The sequence below is a fragment of the Rosa rugosa genome, chromosome 5 (assembly GCF_958449725.1).
Source record: "Rosa rugosa chromosome 5, drRosRugo1.1, whole genome shotgun sequence".
Classification (NCBI taxonomy): domain Eukaryota; kingdom Viridiplantae; phylum Streptophyta; class Magnoliopsida; order Rosales; family Rosaceae; genus Rosa; species Rosa rugosa.
The window spans coordinates 26,536,640-26,557,437 of record NC_084824.1 but is presented as its reverse complement, the minus strand read 5'-3'; the positions used below and the strand labels follow the sequence as shown (position 1 = coordinate 26,557,437).

The 20,798-nt window shown below is 38.9% G+C and overlaps 3 protein-coding genes across 6 annotated transcripts; 2 read left to right on the top strand and 1 right to left on the bottom strand.

Moving 5' to 3' along the window:
• The first annotated feature begins 312 nt into the window (after window positions 1-312).
• LOC133709742 (U11/U12 small nuclear ribonucleoprotein 35 kDa protein) lies at window positions 313-5,393 on the top strand. 4 transcript variants are annotated; one of them, XR_009846363.1, is made up of 9 exons: window positions 313-487; window positions 574-671; window positions 748-799; window positions 1,001-1,071; window positions 1,592-1,682; window positions 1,761-1,836; window positions 2,761-2,836; window positions 3,119-4,355; window positions 4,998-5,393. XR_009846363.1 is itself a non-coding variant. In XM_062135586.1 (8 exons), exons 1-8 carry the CDS (start codon window positions 355-357, stop codon window positions 3,785-3,787), a joined length of 1,266 nt encoding a protein of 421 aa, XP_061991570.1. In that variant the 5' UTR covers window positions 313-354; the 3' UTR covers window positions 3,788-4,853. The 4 variants fall into 4 exon arrangements, 1 of the variants encoding a protein (XP_061991570.1); XR_009846361.1 differs by having other exon boundaries at window positions 3,119-4,682; XR_009846362.1 differs by lacking the exon at window positions 4,998-5,393 and adding an exon at window positions 4,437-4,853.
• A 1,074-nt stretch (window positions 5,394-6,467) lies between these two features.
• Window positions 6,468-7,700, bottom strand: LOC133711456 (histone-lysine N-methyltransferase, H3 lysine-9 specific SUVH4-like). The gene has a single exon (XM_062137576.1). It carries the CDS (start codon window positions 7,698-7,700, stop codon window positions 6,468-6,470), a length of 1,233 nt encoding a protein of 410 aa, XP_061993560.1.
• Window positions 7,701-18,587: 10,887 nt separating this feature from the next.
• LOC133708491 (ABC transporter A family member 3-like) lies at window positions 18,588-20,097 on the top strand. The gene is made up of 2 exons (XM_062133959.1): window positions 18,588-19,325; window positions 19,801-20,097. Exons 1-2 carry the CDS (start codon window positions 19,179-19,181, stop codon window positions 20,032-20,034), a joined length of 381 nt encoding a protein of 126 aa, XP_061989943.1. The 5' UTR covers window positions 18,588-19,178; the 3' UTR covers window positions 20,035-20,097.
• Window positions 20,098-20,798: the final 701 nt, after the last annotated feature.

The following is a 20,798-nucleotide window of genomic DNA, read 5'->3' as shown; positions in this document are numbered from 1 at the left end:
GCGCAGTGATAGATCTTGTAAATTGTCAGCTATGTGAGCAATGAAATCTATCACTTTATGAAGACAAAGTCAAATTCAGAAAATTTTGACTTCAACGTTAAATAACATTTGGCGATATATATTTTAGAGTTATATTGGAGGAGAAAATTTTTCCCAAGTTGAAGATTATTATTGTTCGTAGAGACAAGAAGAGATTTTTTTTTTCCTTATTTGTGTCAACTATTACTTGGAAAAAGTGAGAGGTCTAAATACCAATTTTGGAGTATGAATAGAAGCTCCCTAAATATAAATATAAATATAAATCTGAAACATAAAACCCGCAGTGATGGAGGGAGAGTGAGAAGGAGAAGGAGAATGAGAAAGACAGAGGCGGTGTTCTACGCGGATACCTACCATCCGATCCAAGCCGGAAGCATCGACGGCACCGACACTCTCCCTCACGACAGCGCCGTCTATCGAGCCTGGCTTTGCTCCTCCGCCGCCCTCTGTAACCTTCTAACCTCCCTCCCTTTTCTCTTTTCTCTTTTCTCTTTTCTTATCTGTTACTTGTTATTCATCCCTTCAATTTTGCAGATGACCCCTCCGGCGATCCCAAGCTCATCGGCGACCCCTACTGCACTCTCTTCGTCGCCCGCCTCTCTCCCCTCACCACCGAAAACACTCTTCGCCAGGTTCCCTTCCTTCTCCAATTCTTCAATTCTTTGAGTTTGAGTCGCTGAAATTTGATGCTCTACTTTGGGGTTTCAGGCTATGAGCAAGTATGGTCGGGTTAAGAACTTGCGGTTGGTCAGGCATATTGGTAAGCGTTGCTTTCAGATTATTGCACCGAATTTAGTATAATTTTGCTTTGTTAGAAGAGCATTGCACCTTTATGCACTTCATTTTGTAATACATACTAGGGATATGGTTTGCGAAATTTCATTCCTTTTTGAATAGTTTAAGACCATGAGAGATTGAGGGTATATGTTATTAACTTGTTTGTTTGAAACCTTTCATTCAGTAACCGGTGCCTCACGTGGCTATGCTTTCGTTGAGTATGAAACCGAAAGGGAGATGCGGCGTGCATACAAGGTACACCAAGTCACCAACTTGTTTTAACCACTCTCGATAGGATGGGGAGTCTGTTCATACGCATCAAAATAAACGACAGTGTGTAGTTATCTATTGAAGAATAATTTTACTGACAACTCATAGCTGCTTCATTTTCTAGGTAAAGATAAAATGTGTGTAACTTCTGTAATATTGATGGTGGTGCCTTGCTTCTTTGATGAAAGCAGGTATCACTATCTAGAATGGTCTTTTTGGTCAAGTGTGGAATAAAAGTTGGGGAAGGTTGACTGAAAGTCAGGTCTTGAAAGGAGTTTAATTAACAAATAGGGGAGAATAAGACTACAAAGTCTTGTAACCTTTTAATGATTTGGTAGTGTACCTTGCTGAAAGCTCCAGTTGTATCAGCATCTGTCATGATTTTCCAATATGAGTTTCTTGATTGCTTATATCGGAGCCTTGTATATCATTTGATGAATAAACTGATGAAACAATGCAATTTATTTGATCAATATTAAGAAATTAGCAATCTGTTTGTTTGCAGGAAGCTCACCATTCCCTTGTTGATGATTATGAAATTATCGTGGATTACAACAGACAGCAGTTGATGCCAGGATGGATTCCAAGACGATTAGGTCGCTTAACATTCTCATTTTACTTACCATTTACCATATACATGGATCAAATTCATGTTAATTTTTCTGTTTCTTCAGGAGGGGGTTTTGGTGGTAAGAAGGAATCTGGACAACTTCGATTTGGAGGACGAGAAAGACCATTTCGAGCTCCCATGTATGATGTCTGACTCCCTTATTTATGTAAAGTGGTCTAAATGCATGAAAGGTCATGGCCATTGTTCTGCACCATTTCCCTTGATAATTTGATATGTGTGTGTGTGTGTTTAAAATAAGTTCAACACTATTCATTGCTATTATACTAAAACAGTTTTAGGGATATAGCCACTGAGATGAATTCATATTTAACTGTTCTAAGAAATATCACAAAAGGACTTCAATTCCAATAGTTCATGGGACAAAGATCCACTGAAAATATCAAAATTGTGATTGGTCAAAAATCTATAGGAAAGGTTGTTGTTTGTGGATAGAATTATTATTATTGGTCACTCAGTTACAGAATATCATTGTGAAATCATATAGTCATACCTTATCATTGTGAAATCATATAGTCATACCTACCATGTATTCATATTACATTTCCCATTTCATTTGAATATCATTGAGGTGGATTCTTTTCAGCAATCTTCATACCGTACACTTTTGTCCTGTATAGAAATGCTTTTATTGGCATAGCTGTTGTTTGCAGCTACATACAATGGATATCTTCTTTTGCATAAATTGTCAGATGTGACAACATTGTAGAGAATTCTCCAGTATTTCCTGGCTACGTATCTTGTCCTTTAGCTTGGGATTCAATTACTAAGTTGATCTTGATTAAGACTACAATCTATGAAGGTTAACTTAAATTTCTGCACAAATGAACTTCTGAGTTTATACAGTGTATTTGACTCTTATATTAACAAGATGATTAATGGGAATGATTGCGCTCCTTTACCATTATTGAACTGTGGAGGTTGTCAAGAGGAAGTCTCTTTGAAAGTTACCAATTTGTGCTTTGAGCCTGTTTCTGTGGCAAGGTTTCCTATGTGTGTGTGTGTGTGTGTGGATTATATGCACTCATCTGTTTCTCTTTGACCAGTCGTATCCCATATGATGATCTGGAGAAACTTGGAATCCCACCTCCACCAGAAGGGCGATACATGTCCCGGTATCAGGTATTCCTTGTTTACCTTATTACCCATCTACCTCTCCTTGAAAATGAGGCGCGTGCTAAGTTGCTTAACCTCTATAACCTGAGCTCAACCAAAAATTAAGTAACCTATAAATTACAGAGGCACGTTTTTATCTCATTATCTTTACATATTTCCCTTCTACCGCTTACAATAGCATTTGTTCAAAGTAATGTAGATCTTTAGCTTGAGAGAATTACTAGACCCTTAATCCAGAAACTTCTATCACACATGATCATTTCATTGTTTCTTCATATATGTTTGTAGGACCCATCCCCACCTAGAAGAAAAAGAAGCTCAGTAGATGGGGAAGAAGGTACTCACAGAAGGTCAATGGATAGGGAAGCGAACATACGCAAAAGCAATCCTGCAGATAATGATGACAGGTTTCATAAAAGATCTATGGATGAGGACTACCATTCATCCAGAAGGAGCTCTGATGAGTCAGCTCAACGCCATCACAGTAGGAGCTCTAGAGATAGAGAAGGAGGTACTCACAGAAGGTCAATGGATAGGGAAGCGAACATACGCAAAAGCAATCCTGGAGATAACGATGACAGGTTTCATAAAAGATCTATGGATGAGGACTACCATTCATCCAGAAGGAGCTCTGATGAGTCAGCTCAACGCCATCACCGTAGGAGCTCTAGAGATAGAGAAGGAGGTACTCACAGAAGGTCTACTGATAGGGAAACAAGCATGCCCAAAAGCAGTCCTGTCGACAAGGAAGAGTCGTTTCGTAAAAGATCTATGGACCAGGAGGACCGTTCATTCAAAAGGAACTCCATTGAGACCGAAGAATTCCATCGCAGTAGGAGATCTGTGGACACGGAGGAGCGTTCACACAAAAGGAGCTCTAGGGATAGGGATGAGCGTTCTCACAAGCGGCACAAGTCCCGTCACTATGAGAGGTCCACTAGTTATGATCGCTCTTAAAACTCGGAACTGAGAAGGGCAGCAATGGTAATGATATGTAAAACCGTAAGGAGAGGAGTGAGGAAATCTGACTAAGGAAGTGTTTTTGCTTAAGACCCTGCTGGAACACTAAGAACTAGTGATTGAGCACAAAATGCAGGAGGAGCTATTGGTGGACTTCAGCTGCATCAAAATAGAATTGGGCAACATTAAGATTCCTGCTAAGGTAGCCAGCTTATTGCTGATCCGTTTTCTTGTATAGTATCCTTAGCATGAGGATTATACAACTGGGGCAGAGCAGAAACAGTTAGTTTTGAACTTCTATTTTTGCTCCTGAAAGTCGGCAAAGATTATTTAAGTTTAGTTTCAGCATAAGTTAAGAGTTTGCTCGAACTTTACTCTACTCGGCATCACAATATAGTATCAGCTCCATGCAAATTGCGGAGGTACTCTGAACTATTACTGTGTTGACTCAACATTTGAGGAAGTTTTAGAAAAGAGGGTTGGCTACTTGCATCATGGAATCTTTATATCACATCTTCAAAGGGTGCAGCTTTCTCCTCGAGAGTGGTCAAAACCTCCACTTGTGGTGAGTTCTTTTCCACCTTCTCCCACCCACTTTGTGACTGGTTATTGGTTAATTTGAAGTCAAATGTTTCATGCATACAAGGTGCCTTGGTACTGCTATTTTGCTGTGGCTCTTTGGTACATTTGGAAGTGGAGATGTAGTATATTTGATCCAGTTCCAGACAGACAGTAGTGCGCACATTGTAAGAGATCGATCAGAAAATCAAAGAGTGGATTTGACAATCAGTAGTTGATATCAAGCAGAAGCAATGACCTTAGGGATCATAGCCAAGTGCTGTAGTTTTTTTGAAAAGCTCCGATGGAAAGAACACACCGCATTTCACCATGGGTTGGTAAACTTAATATGTCATGCTTCAAGGTTTCCAGTTAGTAGTCTGTAACCATTAACCATTACTCCATATGTAATATGTTTATTATATTGCAAAATTATACGGTAGAAGCATTCTTACTCTATTTTTTCTTTTCAGACTCCCATTTGGTCCAAAGTTGTTTATTCCTAGCTTCGTGCTTATGTCTCTGTTTTTAATATCTTTTTCTCTGCTAGCTTGTGGCACATATACCAAATATTTTATACAATATGAGTACCTAGTTTGTTTAAATTTTTAATTTTCGACTTAAAATATTGTGTCTTTTAACTTTGCAGACAATTTTACAGAATAGAACTGGAAATAGCAACGTGTTGAAGCTTGTTATTTGTGAGAGTCAAGAATATAGGATCGTTAAGCGGCGAAAGGAATTATTCAAGCAATGTGCTAAAGATCACTATGAAGTTGACTAGAAGTTGCTTCTTGAAAAGGGAAGGCTACATGATGAAGATCATGATAGGTAGAAATATGGCGGAAGTTATAAACATGGTTTGTATCTCACTTAATTGTTAATGGAATTGTGAAACAAAGTTATTGGGTTAGGATGATATTCTGCCCAATTGACTGACTTGAGAAGCAGGTTGAATATTAATTAGATAAATACGATCTTGTATTCTTGTAACGTACTAATTTTATATCAAATTGTGTAGGTTGTACGTACTTTTCGCACTAAATCTAGACCCATTTATAAATTAGGGTTCTTGTAAAAAATGATAGTAACATCATGAGTTCTAGCTGCGTGATTGCTAAATTTCATTAATGGTTGGCTACTAATATATGATTCAATTATTTGGTATGTGGCAGTGGTGATTGTTTTCGGATGAAGAGGTGTATGATAGAATCTCAAGTTAGAATGTTAAATTACAGCACATCATTAAGTAAAGTTCACATATCTTTTAGGTCAAACTATTTGAGCTTAATGTCTTTTTGTTTTTCAATAACTACTAGCCTACTAGGGATGAGCATTTTTGCGGATCGATCATCCAATCTGCCAACCTACCCACTTTTGGGAGGGTTGGGTTTGAATTGGATTGTCACACAAAATAATACATTTGGGTAAAACCATCTGACTCGATCCATGAATATATGAGTACAATTGGATTTATTGTCAGAATAAGACGCAAACTGGTGATCGAGTATAGGGTTTCGTTACTAAATGTAAGTAGATTTTTTTAGGGTTGATTAAGGATATCGATGGTGTAGTATGCTAGCTAGTATTAATACATCGTTAATAAATGAGTATTATGTGGCAGCAGATATCATAGCATGGATATGAAAGATATGGTGTCATCAATTTAAATACTAGCAAAATTGATTCTTTTTATTCCAAGTCTCTTTCACACAGAAATGATATGAGAGTTCAATTCTGACTCGGTTTGGCATGGAGAAATTAAGCAAGGACTCAAACTCCGTTTTCTATTTCATATTTATTTCACTTTAATTTTTTGTTGTTGTTGGGAGTTAATTAATGGTTTGATTTATAGTCTTCTTTCAGATCGGAGACCTTAAAATCTCAAAAGTAACGATGCTGCACCTGCATTCATGATTCTAACTCAGCATAATCCCGGATACCTTAACTATAAAGAAAAACCAAACTAACGAATAGATGTCTTGCATGAAAAGTACTTTATGTTTATTGAATCAAAATGCTTCTTCTTTCTCCAAGGTTATCAACTCCATAAACGAGTAAAAGAAGAACTCACAGAGGTATACAGTTGAACTTACTCCAAATTGCGCATCCTTCTTTTCTAGTACAAACGCTTCCGACAGTCCGCTGTACCACAATGACAAGCCAACTCTTTCACTTTTCCATCAGCACCAACGACACTATCAAGCTCATAGCCATAGTCATAAGTCAGCTCTTGCATAGGAGGTATGTCATCGGAAGCAAACAACACAATTCTAGCTAGTTTAACATCATGGTGAGAACTCAAGACACACTGCACAAACAGATTCGGCTCACAACTATGGTTAATAAACCTAGCAACATTCCCTCTGGATCCAGCATCTATACAATAGTCAGGGTCACTTTCTTCTAATAACTTGCCACCTCCATCTTCGCTAGCACCAAGACCATTTGGAATGGGCACTTCACCCAGGCGCTTCTCCCTCACTCCAATCCCATTCATTGTATGCTCACAATCAATTTCAAAAAAGTAATCATTCACGGAGACATTGTCCAGTTCACTGGTCTTCATCAGAACACCAGTATACTCGCAAACATAACCACCAGAGGGAATAAAATCCCAAGACCTAACAGCCCAGCCTTTGTCGGGTGTCTTATAAACCTCAAGCCTGTACTTCAATCCCTGCTGAGAAGTGCGGTTCACACACTTGGGCCCGCAGCCACAGTTCGGACCACACTCGAAAACAACAGCCTTAGGCTCAAACAATCTGCCGCCACCGGCTTTCCGAACATAAGGAAAGTCAGATCCATTGAGGCTAGCACACGAACAAGTCCTCGTATTAGTACACTTCCCTTTGCAATTACATCCCTCAGCACTCGCCGGAATGACCAAATTTTTTGCTACTTCAATGGAGCTGAGATACTCAAACTTTTCGGGAGCTACAGGAGGGACATCAACTTCATTGGTAACAGGGATGCATATGTTTTCTTTTCCATTACAAAGGTCGTTGCAGACCAACCCAGGTAACTCATTCTCAACAACCCTAGAAGACTCTTGACCTATAGCCCGTTGACTCTTACGAGTAAAATGGAACTGATCAGTACTGACTAGATTGTCAACTCTAAGAGTTTCTCTCAAGCTTCTAAAAGAGCTAATAGAGCTCGTGCTTAAAACAGTAAATGGAGCAAACCAACTAATCCCTAAATTGTTTACCTCCAAAGTCTCTGTATCACCATCAACCTTGGCTTTCTTTCGCCCGTCTTTCTTCGCATCCGTTGATGACATCCGTTTCCGACGGTTTTGCCGGCCGGGGCTAACCCTAGGCTCATCGGTGGAGCCCTTTAAGGCGCCCATTGTGCTCTGGAAATTATGATCGGGACGGAAGCGGACTGAGAAGAAGAGGTAAGAGGGGGATGGAGAAGAGGAAGGAGAGGATTTGAAATTTGGATATGTCGGGGAGGCAAAGATGTTAATGGAGGCGTAACTATATATAACACTCCGTCTCCCACACGGAGTAGGGTTTTAAGCGGTTTAGAAAAGAAAAACCATTCCTAACAGATCTGGGTCTCTCTTCTTCTCCACCAATTATGGTTCGGGGGTATGTATTGTGCTTTTACAATAACACCCATATTTATTGGACATATAATCAACAATAGTTGAAAATTAATATTTCGAAATGTTGTATTTTTTTTTTTGTTAAATACTGTTTCGAATGTGGAGAGTGTTTGGATATATATCAAAATCTAATGGAAATGCTATATATATGGAAAGGAAATCTCATGCTGACATTTCGAATATTACATTCATGAACGAAACATTTGAATTGTTTCCATATATATATAGTTCTCTCTATTATTCCTTGAACTTTTTTCTTGATAATTCATTCTTTATTAACAGATAATATATACTATTATAAATAGAAGAGAATTGAAATTTAAATGAGCCCCAACTCAAAAAGTAAGTAAGTAAGTTTACTCATTCATTCAAGACTGGATTACATGGTAGGGGTAATTTATCTAATCTCCTATAATTTGATTTGTTAATTATTTTTAATTTAACCTTAAGTCATTTTGAAATGTGCAGACATGTGACAATATATTACCTACAGTAACACCCTTATTTATTACGGTAACAAAATTATTGACTATGTAGTTGGAAATAAATGTTTGAAATTGTTATTTTCGATGGGAGACTTCTTTTTCTGGGTCAAATTCAACGGGAGACTTCAGTCAGCAAAATCTTCGGTAAATTCTATGTAAGGTAAAAGAAATCTCATGCTCATTCCCGAGTATTAAATGCGTGGACGGAACACTAGAATTGGTTCCATTAATTCCCGGCCTCCTAATTCATTCCCTTGTGAGTGGGATAATTAATTCATTCCCGAACTTCTTTTATAGCAAATACATGTAATACTACTTTTTTTTTTTTTTTTTTAAAGCAAATAATACTGAGCTTTGTTCTGGAGGATACTCCTGTTGTATGAGATCAAGAATACAGTCTGGAGTGGTATGTAACCAATTCTCACATTGCTCAGATTCAAAAGCTAAACTAGCTAGCCTATGTGCCACAGTGCCACCTTATTGCAAGCACGAGAAGCAAAACAGATTTTGACATGTTGTATGCTCTTCATGGTATTGTGAATATCATTAAGCACATTACCAAATTCTGACAGTTCAAGAGAATAGCTACTAATATCCTGCACGGATCCGGCTCCTCTAAAGTGAGAAAGTCCTGAAGTTCGTGAATTTCACAAAATCTCCGACCTCCACTTAATCTAATGGCTCAAAAATTTCCACGTCAATTAACAAGATTAAATGGAGGTCAGAGATTTTATGAAATTCATGAACTTCATAACTTGCTTGCTTTAGAGGAGCCGGATCCATCCTGCACAGCTAGCTTGCAATCTGTTTCAGTGGTTACCTGATTAATATTAAGTTGTTGCAGCAATTCTAAACCAGCCGGAATAGCAAGCAGTTCAACATGATGTGCAGAACTCGCATGTTAATTGTACTGATTTAGCAAAAGCAGGAGCTACTATCCCATCAGAGTTTCTGAGAATGCCTCCAAGTCCTCCTTTTGGTAGCTGCTGTACATAAGCACCTTCAACATTGAGTTTTAAATCATTATCATAAGCAGGTTTCCAAACTTGTCTTATTGCTTGCTTTGTTTGATGAGTTTCTGATTTCCTGGCCTTTTGAAACTCTTCCAACCAGGTCATGCAGCTCAAGAAACTATTATGAGCAGTTTATGGTTTCTCCTCCCACAACTTGGTATTTCTATTTTTCCAAGGACCCCATATAATCATCAAGAGTTTGTCAAAAATCTCTGCCTTGAGGAGTAAAGCTTGCTCTTGCATCCATTCTTTGAAATTACTTTGAGGGAGCAGATCGAGTACTATGAAGATTAAAAGGAGCTTGAGTTAATAAACTTGAAGCTATGGGACACAAAACAGTTGGGCTGCATCTTCAAGTTGGTGATGGCATAAGAGACAATTGAGATCCCCCTCATAACCCTTAGTGATGAGTCTTTTCCTTATTGTAGGTAATAAATTATTGCAAGCCCTCCATACACAAATTTGAACTTTAGCAGAAACTTTGGCTTTCCAAAGTCTCTTCCGTGGTTCTTTGAATGGATCTCCAGTGGATGAGGAAGCAAGAACATTAATGCCAAGAAGTTATTCTCACGCTATCCAATAAGCACTTTTGACTGTGAACCAACCCCTTCTATTCAAGCTCCAATATTGCTTTTCTTGAGTAGAACACTTGCTAAGTGGAATGCTAAGAATTTTTTCAGCAACAGTAGGGTAGAATAGAGTTTGTATGGATGCGGGAATCCATGTTCTATTCTGAGAATCAATGAGTTCAGCCACCATTTCAAAAGTAGAATGTGGAGGCCTATGAATTAAGAACCGTGAATAGTTTGGTGCCCAATTATCCTGCCAGATCCGAACCTTTGTGCCATCACCAATCCTCCATCTGATTCCTACTTTCAAAACTGGTCTACCTGCAAGAATTAATGCTTCTTCAAGAGAAGGAAGGTGCATCCCAACGTCCCCTAACTCTGCTTCCCAAAAATACAATTTGGAAAGTATCTTGCTTTATACAATGTAGCAATGAGTGAAGTAGGGTTTTATGACAATTCTTCAACCTTGCTTAGCCAACATAGCTAGGTTATAAGCAAACATGTTTCTGAACCCCATACCACTTTCATGCTTTGTGAGACAGAGATTTTCCCAACTTCTCAAATGATTTTTTTTTTTTTTCATTTGTATCACCCTAAAAGCAAGATGCACAAAGTTGGTGTATGTCATCACATAATTCTTTCAGCAACAGATAACAATTCATTGCATAAAGAGGCATAGTTTGAGCAACTGCTTCGATTAAAATTTCTTTACCAGCACAGCTAAGAATATTGACCTTCCAATTTTCCAATTTCTTAGACAACTTCTCCTTTATGTATTGAAAAATCTGAGTTTTTTATTTTTCAACACGCAATGGGAGACCCAAGTATGCTCCTCCATACATATATGTAATACTACCGGTACAGAAAAAGACACAATTGACGTCATTTTGTGATGTACTAATTAAAGGAATTAGCTAATAATCCGGATCCTCTCCTTGGCATGAATTCATCCTTTCTTGTCGACTTTCAATCACAACCGTTCACACAAAATCTGAAGGTCAATGTTATGACACATCAGTAAAAGTCATTTAAATCCACTAATAACACCAAATTCAAGGCAAACAGCATTTGTTCAACATAGAACACTAACCAAATGGCACTATCTCCTATTTATATAGTTATCTTGTTCAAGTAAATCCAGAATATTGTTGGATCATAATTCATATACATATTTGTCCCCTAAAACATGGAAATTACTTGTTCTAAAGTCCAAATTTAATGTTGACTAATCCAATTTCATTATTTCCCTAATCTTGTACTTTTGCTTAACCTTTGCGTTTATTTATATATATTTATTATGTTTTCCTTATCATGCTAGGAAATGATGGAGAAGAATGGAAATGCACTAAAAAGTCAACCTTAGAACATTTTCTTACTCCGACTAGGAGAAAGTGAGCTGGACAAGGAAGAAGGAGCGGCCGCCTGACCAAATGAACTCCAAATGAGTTGAAACTCTCCAGATCCATTCTAGACATCCTAAGAAACATTTCTTATGAAGAGTGAAAGAGCCAGATAGAAGTGGAATGCCTTCAAACAATCAGTCCAATTTTCTGCATAAGCAAAACTGGACCTGAGAGGAGTCCAGTAGCGTTTTCGGCCCAACTACTACTCCAAAAGCTCTGAAATTTTAACAGGATGATCTACACTCATAGAGGAACATTTGATATGAAGAAATCGGAGGCCCATGATGAAGTCTTGGTGGAGATATATTAAGGAATAAAGGGGTAGAAAGTGACCTAAAAAACAGCTCAACATATTCCCACCCACATGAAGAAAGCTAGATGATTTTCTCTTTTTCCTTGGATATATTTTTCTACTCCATTCTCTTTAATATATCATCATCACTTCCGTATTTTTGCACCTTCATGCTTTGCTTTCATTCCATCATTACTCCATCTTTTCCATATTTTACAAACAAATTCCATACTCCACTTTCATTATTTTTATTTCACTCTTCCTTTTCTTCCCTATATAAACACCTTCTCTTCTCACTCTCAACATCAACCATTCCACCCCATTACATCTTCTTTCTCTGTTCATCTCCTTCATAAAACCTCCATATCCACCTCCCAAAATCCAAATCCACAATATCCAATCTACTCCATCTCCTCCATCATCACCACCACAACTACCATCTTCCACCACCATAAACTCCATCACCACCACTCAAAGTTAGCCAAAGGAGCATCATATCTTCATCACCATTCCATTCATCATCACCATCAAGAAGTTCATCATCCATCCATTCCACCATCAAGGAGGATTCAAGGAGCATTGAAGGAGAAAAATGAAGGAGAAGCTACCCATTGATTTGTCAAGCTTCAACTAGTTCTTTCTCCCCTTAACTCTCTAATTTACCTTGATTTACTTTATATATTTGATGCCAAGTTGTATGATTATGAGTGAGTAGTTACTTTGTTGGGGCTAGGGTTGAAAGCCCTAGCTAAACTTGTATGAATTGTTGTTTTAATTTACATTTGATATTATTTGTGATTTTCATCTTCATATGCTAATTCAAGAAGTGAACGCATTTATTCAAACTTAACTAATTTGAATGTGTTGTGTTTGTCATCTCATGAAAAAATGTTTAGGGAGTAGTTAACCTTGAGCATTGATAGTATGATAGCACCCTCTATGTGCATGTGAAGGTTGTGAGTTAAAATCACCTAGATCTAGGATTGGTTTGCTTGCATAATTATCTAAACTCAAAGCTTTATGCATCTAGGAACAATGAATTGAGACTTAACCGGTAATAGGAATTGCTCTTAGGTAGTTAATTCTAGACTTATCCGGTTGGAATTGATACCATTAAAGGAGTTTAAGCCTTTGTAGTCTTATCCGGATGCAAATAGGGTAATTGGGAATTTAGAATAGCATCACTTGTATTTAAACTTCAATACTTGCAAGGGAGGTTAGTGGTAGACAATCCAACCCCTAACTTCATCCATTATTTTACTAGTTTAGTTTAATTTATATTTGAGCATTTATTTTATAATTTGGTTCACCACTCTATCCAACAAACAATATCACTACCACCACAATGCACATACTCACCATGAGCCTAGATTTTCTTGTGAATTTAGGTTTCTGATTGTACATTTGCATATTCTAGCTCTCCTTAGGTTAACCCCCTAGCTAGTGAAATGAATCCAATTCTCGTGGGTTCGACAACCTTTCTTAAATCCCTATACTATTACTTGTACCCCTTATACTTGAGGGTGGCTATTTGGCTAACAAATATGTGTCTGGCCCAAACTCGAGGTTACTTGCTCTAGTTGAAATAATGTTTATATTAGAGATATTCTCGGAGAATCTTAGGAGATATCCAATCAATGTACGATTATATTTCCATGTACAACTCTATCTCTATGCTTGCAATCCTCTATATAAAAAGACCCCTATTATCAATGAAAGCACGATTCATTCTCTCCCAATTCAGTTTTTCTTAAACACGTTATCAGCACGAAGCCCTAACCCTGAAACAAATAGCCAAACCCTGATTCAAGAAGCTAAAGTCCTTGAATCCGAATACAAAACCTTGAAGCCTTTTCTACCTCCACCTCACACCTTGAAGCACTCGATCCCAGGAGTCCAGAACCGGCGGCGCCACCCCAAGAACCGGCCATAAACCTACCGAACCGGCCACCGGAAGCTCGATACAACCTGCAGCAAATATTCCACCGGTTCACCATCTTCCGGACATCCAATTTCAACCAAATTTTTCTAGAAGAAGCCCCTTGATCTAAAGATTCAGGAACCGGAAGAAAAATCCAAAAACCGGCCTAAAACTTGATGAACCGGCCGCCTGATCTTCCTGCAGAAAACCTGCAGAAGGAAAAGAAAAGAAGAGAAAAAAAAAAAAAAGAAGGGAAAGGAAAAGAAGCCCAAAAGCCCAAAGGCAGAGACCCACTGACGCAGGCCCATGCCACGTCAGCAACTGGACCCGCGCCATGTCAGCAAGAGGGACCACGCCACATCAGCACCCAGACCCGCGCCACATCAGCAAAGGGACCCATGCCACATCATCAAGGGGGACCCACTGCCACGTCAGCTCCACGGTCAACCACTTTTTCCAGCGACTTTTTCCGGCTACTTTTTTTGGCCAAATTTTCCGGCGACCTATTTCGAGGTTTTTTTTTTTTTTTCTAAAAGTTCCCGTTTTTTAGAGTTTTTACATTTAATTTCTCTTCTTTTTCGGGGACTTGCAACCTCCCTTCTTCTACCCCCCTTTCTTTATCATAGGGGAGACCAAATTAAGCCGAACTGTGAGGGTTCGTGCTCACTCCAAGCTTGGAGCTTGTAGAGTCCTCCAAACTTAGAGTTTGTTGAGATAAAACGATCGACCACTTACATCATTGTTTCGAACTAATCCAACCCCTCTTGGAATCGAATTTCTTGGAAGCGTCTACGCTCGGAAATTCCTAATTTCTTGGAAGCGATTACGCTCATAAATTTTATATGTTTTCGTGGTAGCTTTTTCCGCTCTGAAACTAATCCTTTTTCTTGTTCTCTTTCAGGATGAGTAACCTGAACAAATTGGACTTTGCTCGATTGGGAACAACTGGCTCTGGATATCACAGGTGAGTTCGTGATGTCCGCCAGCATCTCAAGGCCAATGAAATCTTAGATATGATTCTTGAGCGTAGTCAGGACGTGCTAACTGTTGAGCAAGCTCAAGCTTTTGAAGTAAATAGAGCAGCCTTAGAGGCAAATAAGGCGAAAGCCATCATCCTAATGACTCGTCATATGAATGATTCGCTCCAGTACGAGTGTATGAATAAAGAAGACCCCAGAAGGCGGTGGGTCTCACTCGAAGAAAGATTTGGCAACGTCTGTGACTCTCTGCTTCCTGACCTAGAAGTGAGATGGCATAGTCTCCGCTTCTGTGATTTCTAGTCAGTTCTTGACTACAACTCGGAAGCACTTCGCATTAAAACCTTAATGGAATTATGTGGTAAAGAGATCACGGATGCGATGTTGATTGAGAAGACTCTCTCTACCTTCCCCGTCTCTGCATTGAAAGTTGCTAAGAACTATAGAATCGATGTTACTGCAGGACGAATCACAAGATTTCATGAGCTCATTGGAGCTATGAATGTCGCTGAAAAGTATGACAACATCCTTGTGAAGAACTATAATTTGAGATCCGTGAAAACAGAGCATATTCCGGAATCCAATTATAGTCGCGCCCCTAAGAGGGCGCCAAGAGCAAAACCATAATCTTAGGGATACTTCTGGACGTCCTGGTCTATATAATCGCTCTACTTGGGAAGGTAACCGCCAAAATAGGCGAACACGGAACCGAATAGGACAACGTGGAAAGAGAGAGGGAGGCAACGCCTCTGGCCATATTGGTGGTGCCACCAACACTAAGAATAATCTAAATGACGTTTTCAAAGCGCCTCAATCAATGGAGTCTGAGCAAAGAGATGTATGTTCTCGATGTGGAGTATCCAATCATTTGGCACACATTTGTAGAGCTCGTGAAGAAATTGTCACCGCCTACAAAGCATATTGTGAAGCAAGAGAAGCTCACTATGTGGAACAAGAAGATCATGAAGATGATCTAGAGTGAAAGGTTGAAGACTACAAATCTGGCTGGGATCAATAGATCGCCAATTCTATTTAAGTCTTTATTTTTCCAAGAGATGTAATAGGCAATTGCCATATATATACTTTGTAGTAAATGTCAATGGTTTAGTCTTTCTTCAAAGTAGGCTCACCCAAAGTAAGTGTGATGTCTAGAAAGGTTCTGAGATTAGTGGTACTTAAGCGAGCCGTGCTCCACCGACATCTCTCTACTCACCTGGTCACATTTTTTTGGAATTACTGAAAGAAGTTAGATGACTACCATCGTTTTGCATTAGCTAGCATTTTGAATTAGATTTTCTTTGGTCAAAGAGACAATGATGTAACTCCGTTGGCTTATGAATAAAATTTCGAGTTCTTTTCATTATGACTCAATTTTAATTCTGAGCATATTTCTTTGTGACTACGATGGCTGGGCCATCAGTATTAATTCAAGGACATGGAATAGCCCAAGTTCCCCTTGCCAAATGGCACCTTGATTATTGTCATGGAAACTCTCTACGCACCTAGGGCAAATCGCACCTATGAATAGCCAATGGATTCCATGCGAAAACGCATGTAATCGCGCATGAGTTTGTTAAGTCCGATGATATCGAACCACGCTCTGTTGATGAATGAATACCAACGTAGAGAAATTTGGCCTAAATGGAAAAATGTGATCCAGGTTAAGTTGGATTCTCTAATGAAGAGGAAGGTTTTTGAGCCAGTGATGCCAACATCTCCTAACATAAAACCTGTTGACTAATGGGTCTTCGTTAGAAAGCGTAGTGAGAAAAGAGATGGTAATCTCGCCTTATGGCGCAAGGCTTCTCATAAAATGCTCTGGAATCGACTACGATGAGTCATATTCTCTCGTAATGGATGTCATTGCACTCCACTACCCTGTCAGTTTGGTAGTTTCCAAATAACTGAACATGCAGCTTACAAATGTGGTCAACACGTATCTTTATGGGGATCTAGATACGGAATGTACATGAAGGTTCATGGTGAACTTCATTTACCCAAGTCAAGTGGCTCTAGACCACAGAGCGCGTTTACAATAAGGATGAAACGCTCACTAAAGTGACTACTTGATTGGGAAGGGATATGCCCACGCGTTTCTATAACAAGTTTCGGATTCTATCGCGGTTCATGTTGGACATGATCTTCATTGGAATCCCTTAAAGAGTTAAGGAAAACCGCTAAACACTTGAAATCCGAGTTTGAGATGAAGGATTTTGGGAGAACACTATTATATCTCGGTTTAGAACTTGAGCATCGTAGATGCTTAGGCATTTTGACAAGGTCAAGCCTCCAAGCACCCCTATGATCATTCGTAGTCTTGATCCTGAAAAGGATCCTCTTCATTCGAAGGATGATGGCGAAGATGTGCTAGAGGCAGGAATGCCTTACTTGAGTACAATAGACGCATTATTGTACTTAGCCGGACATCTAATTTGCCATGAACTTGTTGGCTAGATATAGCTCTGCGCCAACGCAACGCCATTGGATTGGTGTAAAAGATATATGTCGATACTTGAGATGTATGATTGATATGGACTTGTTCTATCCCTACAGAGAGATGATGGATTCGGACCCATCACACACCAGATGCGCCGCCAACACTGGCCTGCGTCCACTATCCCCATCCCAAAACAACATGTGTTTTGGAAGGTTTTGCTGATGTTGGGTATCTCTCTGACCCACACAAAGGTCATTCCCAAAATGGTTAAGTGTTCACCATGGGTAAAGACCATGATATCTTGGAGGTCTACAGAACAGACCCTAGTCTCTATATCTTCGAACAATGCAGAGATCATTGCTCTTCACGAGTGGTTCGTGAATGTATATGGATTGGATCCATATTACGCATGTTCGAATAGTTGTGGTTTGAAGTCTACCACAGATGAGCCTACGAGCATTTAGGATAATGCTGCTTGTTTTGAACAAATGAAGCAAGGCTATATCAAAAGCGACAACGCCAAGCATAATCAGCAACAACAGACTCTCCTCAAGATCAAAGTGAACTAGGTTCAATCTTAGGACAGTGTGGCAGACTTGCTCTCTAAGTCATTGCCTAAATTCCACTTTCGAGAAACATGTTGGTAGCATCGTTTGCAGAAGTCATCCGAACTCCCATGACCGTTGTCATCAGGGGGAGATGCAGACATCAGGGGGAGATGTCTACATGTATGGTCTCGAAACGTGAAGGGTGTGTTGTGCTCTTTTTCCCCTTCTACCGAGGTTATTTTTGTCCCACAGGGTTTTTGTTACTCGGCGAGGTTTTTAATGAGGCAACGAGATAAGCACCACGTTTGGGCGACACAAGGGGGAGTGTTCAAGTAAATCCAGAATATGTGTCTAGCCCAAACTCGAGGTTACTTGCTCTAGTTGAACTAGGGTTTATATTAGAGATATTCTCGGAGAATCTTAGGAGATATCCAATCAATGTATGATTATGTTTCCATGTACAACTCTATCTCTATGCTTGTAATCCTCTATATAAAGAGACCCCTCTTATCAATGAAAGCACGATTCAATTCTCTCCCAATTCAGTTTTTCTTAAACACTTCTATATATATACTTATTGATGAGTTGATTCCCTATCTCACTATCCTTATATATATACTTATAGAAAAAATTCTGGGTATTTGTTTATCTTTGTAAACCCACTCAGTTTAAAGGAGTTTGATTTTAATTTCTCTTTTTCTTTTACACATGGAAAGCTACTATTGCATTATTAAAATGGATCCAGATTCCCTAAATCTCAGTTTGAAGGAGTTCGATTTATTTCTTTTTGGGGAAAAATTCACCAACGGTGTCTGGACACTTTGGTGACTTTCACAATGATACCTGAACTCTGAATGTTATCAATGTGATACCTGGACTTATAATTAGTTGTCAACGTAGTACCTACGTCAACTTTCTGTCACGGCACTGTCAAGTTGACCACGTGTGAGGCACGTGAGGCCCAAAAAGAGAAGTAAATGACTGAAATGCCCTCAAATTACTTTTTTATGAAAAAATAATTAATTTAAATGAATAAAATAATTAATTCTTAAAATAAATTTTCTAATTTACAGAAAGAAATAAAGAAATAATTAAAAAAGAAAATTTTCTCTCTCATTCATCATCAGCTACACACAATTGTTCTTCTCGGGGCTTCGTTTATGTTCCCTAGCCTCCGATAATTAGAAGCCGCTCTGCGAATTGCGAACAGTACCGATGAACCTCTATTTGCTCAGAGATCTTCATACTCATTCAGCCCCTAAATTCTACCTGCGTCTCTTACCCAAAACCTCACCTGCTTCCGATTAACCGTCGTCTCTGCCGCCAGGGCCGTAGGGTTCTTTATTAGTCTACTTTGGTAGCCAACTAGCGATGAATCCAAATCCATAACAACCTACAGCACCTCCACCTCCCGGGCCTTGAATGCTGCCGCCTAACCTTCCAATGATGCCACCAATGCTATGGTGCCGCCCAACCCTCCGGTGACGAGCACTTTCTGGGAGATCACAATTGTGCGTGATCAATTCAAGAACTTGCAGGACGCTCTTGGTGGGGTGAGGGGAAGGAGGGAGGATGGAGGCGTACCAGCGGCGGAGGGAGGAGAGGCCTCGAAATCGTCGTCCAGCTTTAGAAGATGAACATGAATGGAGGATGAGGAATGGCTGTGCCAGCTTCTGTACTCTAGCAAATGCGCTGCTCAGAAAGAACTTAACTTTCCAGGTCTCTCTCTCTTCTTGTTTGGGTTCAAATTTAGTTTTTTATGAAATGAAAGAGCCTCAAGATTTCTGGGTTTGCTTGTTTTTGTGCTTTTCTTTCATTTTGGTACATAAAGATCGATTCTTTGGTTGTTTTTTTTGTCAAGCTGTTACTTTTCTGGGTCCATATCAGTTGCTAAATTATAGTGATACAAAGATTATGTATTGGTTTAATCACTCAATGTTAAGATTCTTGTTTGGGTTCAAATTTGGTTTTTTATGAAATGAAAAAGCCTCAAGATTTCTGGGTTTGCTTGTTTTTGTGCTTTTCTTTCATTTTGGTACATAAAGATCGATTCTTTGGTTGCTTTTTTTGTCAAGCAGTTACTTTTCTGGGTCCATTTCAGTTGCTAAATTATAGTGATACAAAGATTATGTATTGGTTTAATCACCCAATGTTAAGATTCGAGTTATGTAATTCTGTATGTTCTTTTATGCAGAAAAGGAATATGAAACAGAATGTTCGGCTTGTTTCAGTCCCAATTTTGCCATGTATAATGCTCCTTCTCATCCAAATTTTGGTCAACCATGAACTGGACAAGCCTAAGAATAGGTGTGGCTGTGTTTGTGTTGATACTGACGGAGACGGCGAATGTGAGAAAGTTTGTGGATTGGAATACTCAACTGTGGATCAAGGGTTCACTTCTCTTCCAAAATGGGTCTGTCCAGCTTAAGAAGATGAACATGAATGGGTTCAAGAACATGAACAATTGCTGGGAAATCTTTTGCTTTTTTTTTTTTTTGCTGGGTTTAAGAAGATGAAAAACATGAAATTCCTAGGTTAAGATACTTATTGGATTGGGATTTTTTTTTTTTAGAATGTATTTGATTGCGATCTTGATTAATAGAAGAAAGAAAAAAAAAATATTCAACTTTTATTTTTAATATAATAATTTATTCAGTTTTTATTTTTAATTTTGAATTTATCCTCTTTAATATTTAATGGAGTGAAAAAGTCTTTTTTGCCCTCATTTTCAGCCTCACGTGTGTCACATGTGATCAAAATTGACGGAGGCATGACGGAAAGTTGACGTAGGTACTACGTTGACAACCAATTATAAGGCCAGGTATCACATTGATAACATTCAAAGTTCAGGTATCATTGTGAAAGTCACCAAAGTGTTCAGATACCGTTGGTGAATTTTTCCCTTCTTTTTGTGTTGAAAAGTCTATTTTTTTTTTCACGTCAACAGCAGATTTGGAGAAATAAATGCCTTTAGTGTTGAAAAGGGCATTATTTGAGTAATTAATAACCAAATGATGATGTGGCTATGCTCTAACCTTTGGATACGTAATGAACAGCTGAAATTAAAAGCCAAGAACATACAAGGATAGAATGATGCCAATGAGAGGATCCGGATCCGGAATGAGCAACCCACTCTCCAATCCATGTGATGATTATCTATGCTAGCTACAGTGGTGTAGTTCTCTATCGATG

Excerpts from the sequence above, each read along its gene's own strand:
- LOC133708491 (XM_062133959.1), top strand. The coding sequence starts at position 19,179 with ATGGAGGCGTACCAGCGGCGGAGGGAGGAGAGGCCTCGAAATCGTCGT. Across the intron at positions 19,326-19,800 it reads GAAAGAACTTAACTTTCCAG|AAAAGGAATATGAAACAGAA; the intron begins GTCTCTCTCTCT and ends TCTTTTATGCAG.
- LOC133711456 (XM_062137576.1), bottom strand. The coding sequence starts at position 7,700 with ATGGGCGCCTTAAAGGGCTCCACCGATGAGCCTAGGGTTAGCCCCGGC.
- LOC133709742 (XM_062135586.1), top strand. The coding sequence starts at position 355 with ATGAGAAAGACAGAGGCGGTGTTCTACGCGGATACCTACCATCCGATC. Across the intron at positions 488-573 it reads TTGCTCCTCCGCCGCCCTCT|ATGACCCCTCCGGCGATCCC; the intron begins GTAACCTTCTAA and ends TCAATTTTGCAG. Across the intron at positions 800-1,000 it reads GCGGTTGGTCAGGCATATTG|TAACCGGTGCCTCACGTGGC; the intron begins GTAAGCGTTGCT and ends CCTTTCATTCAG.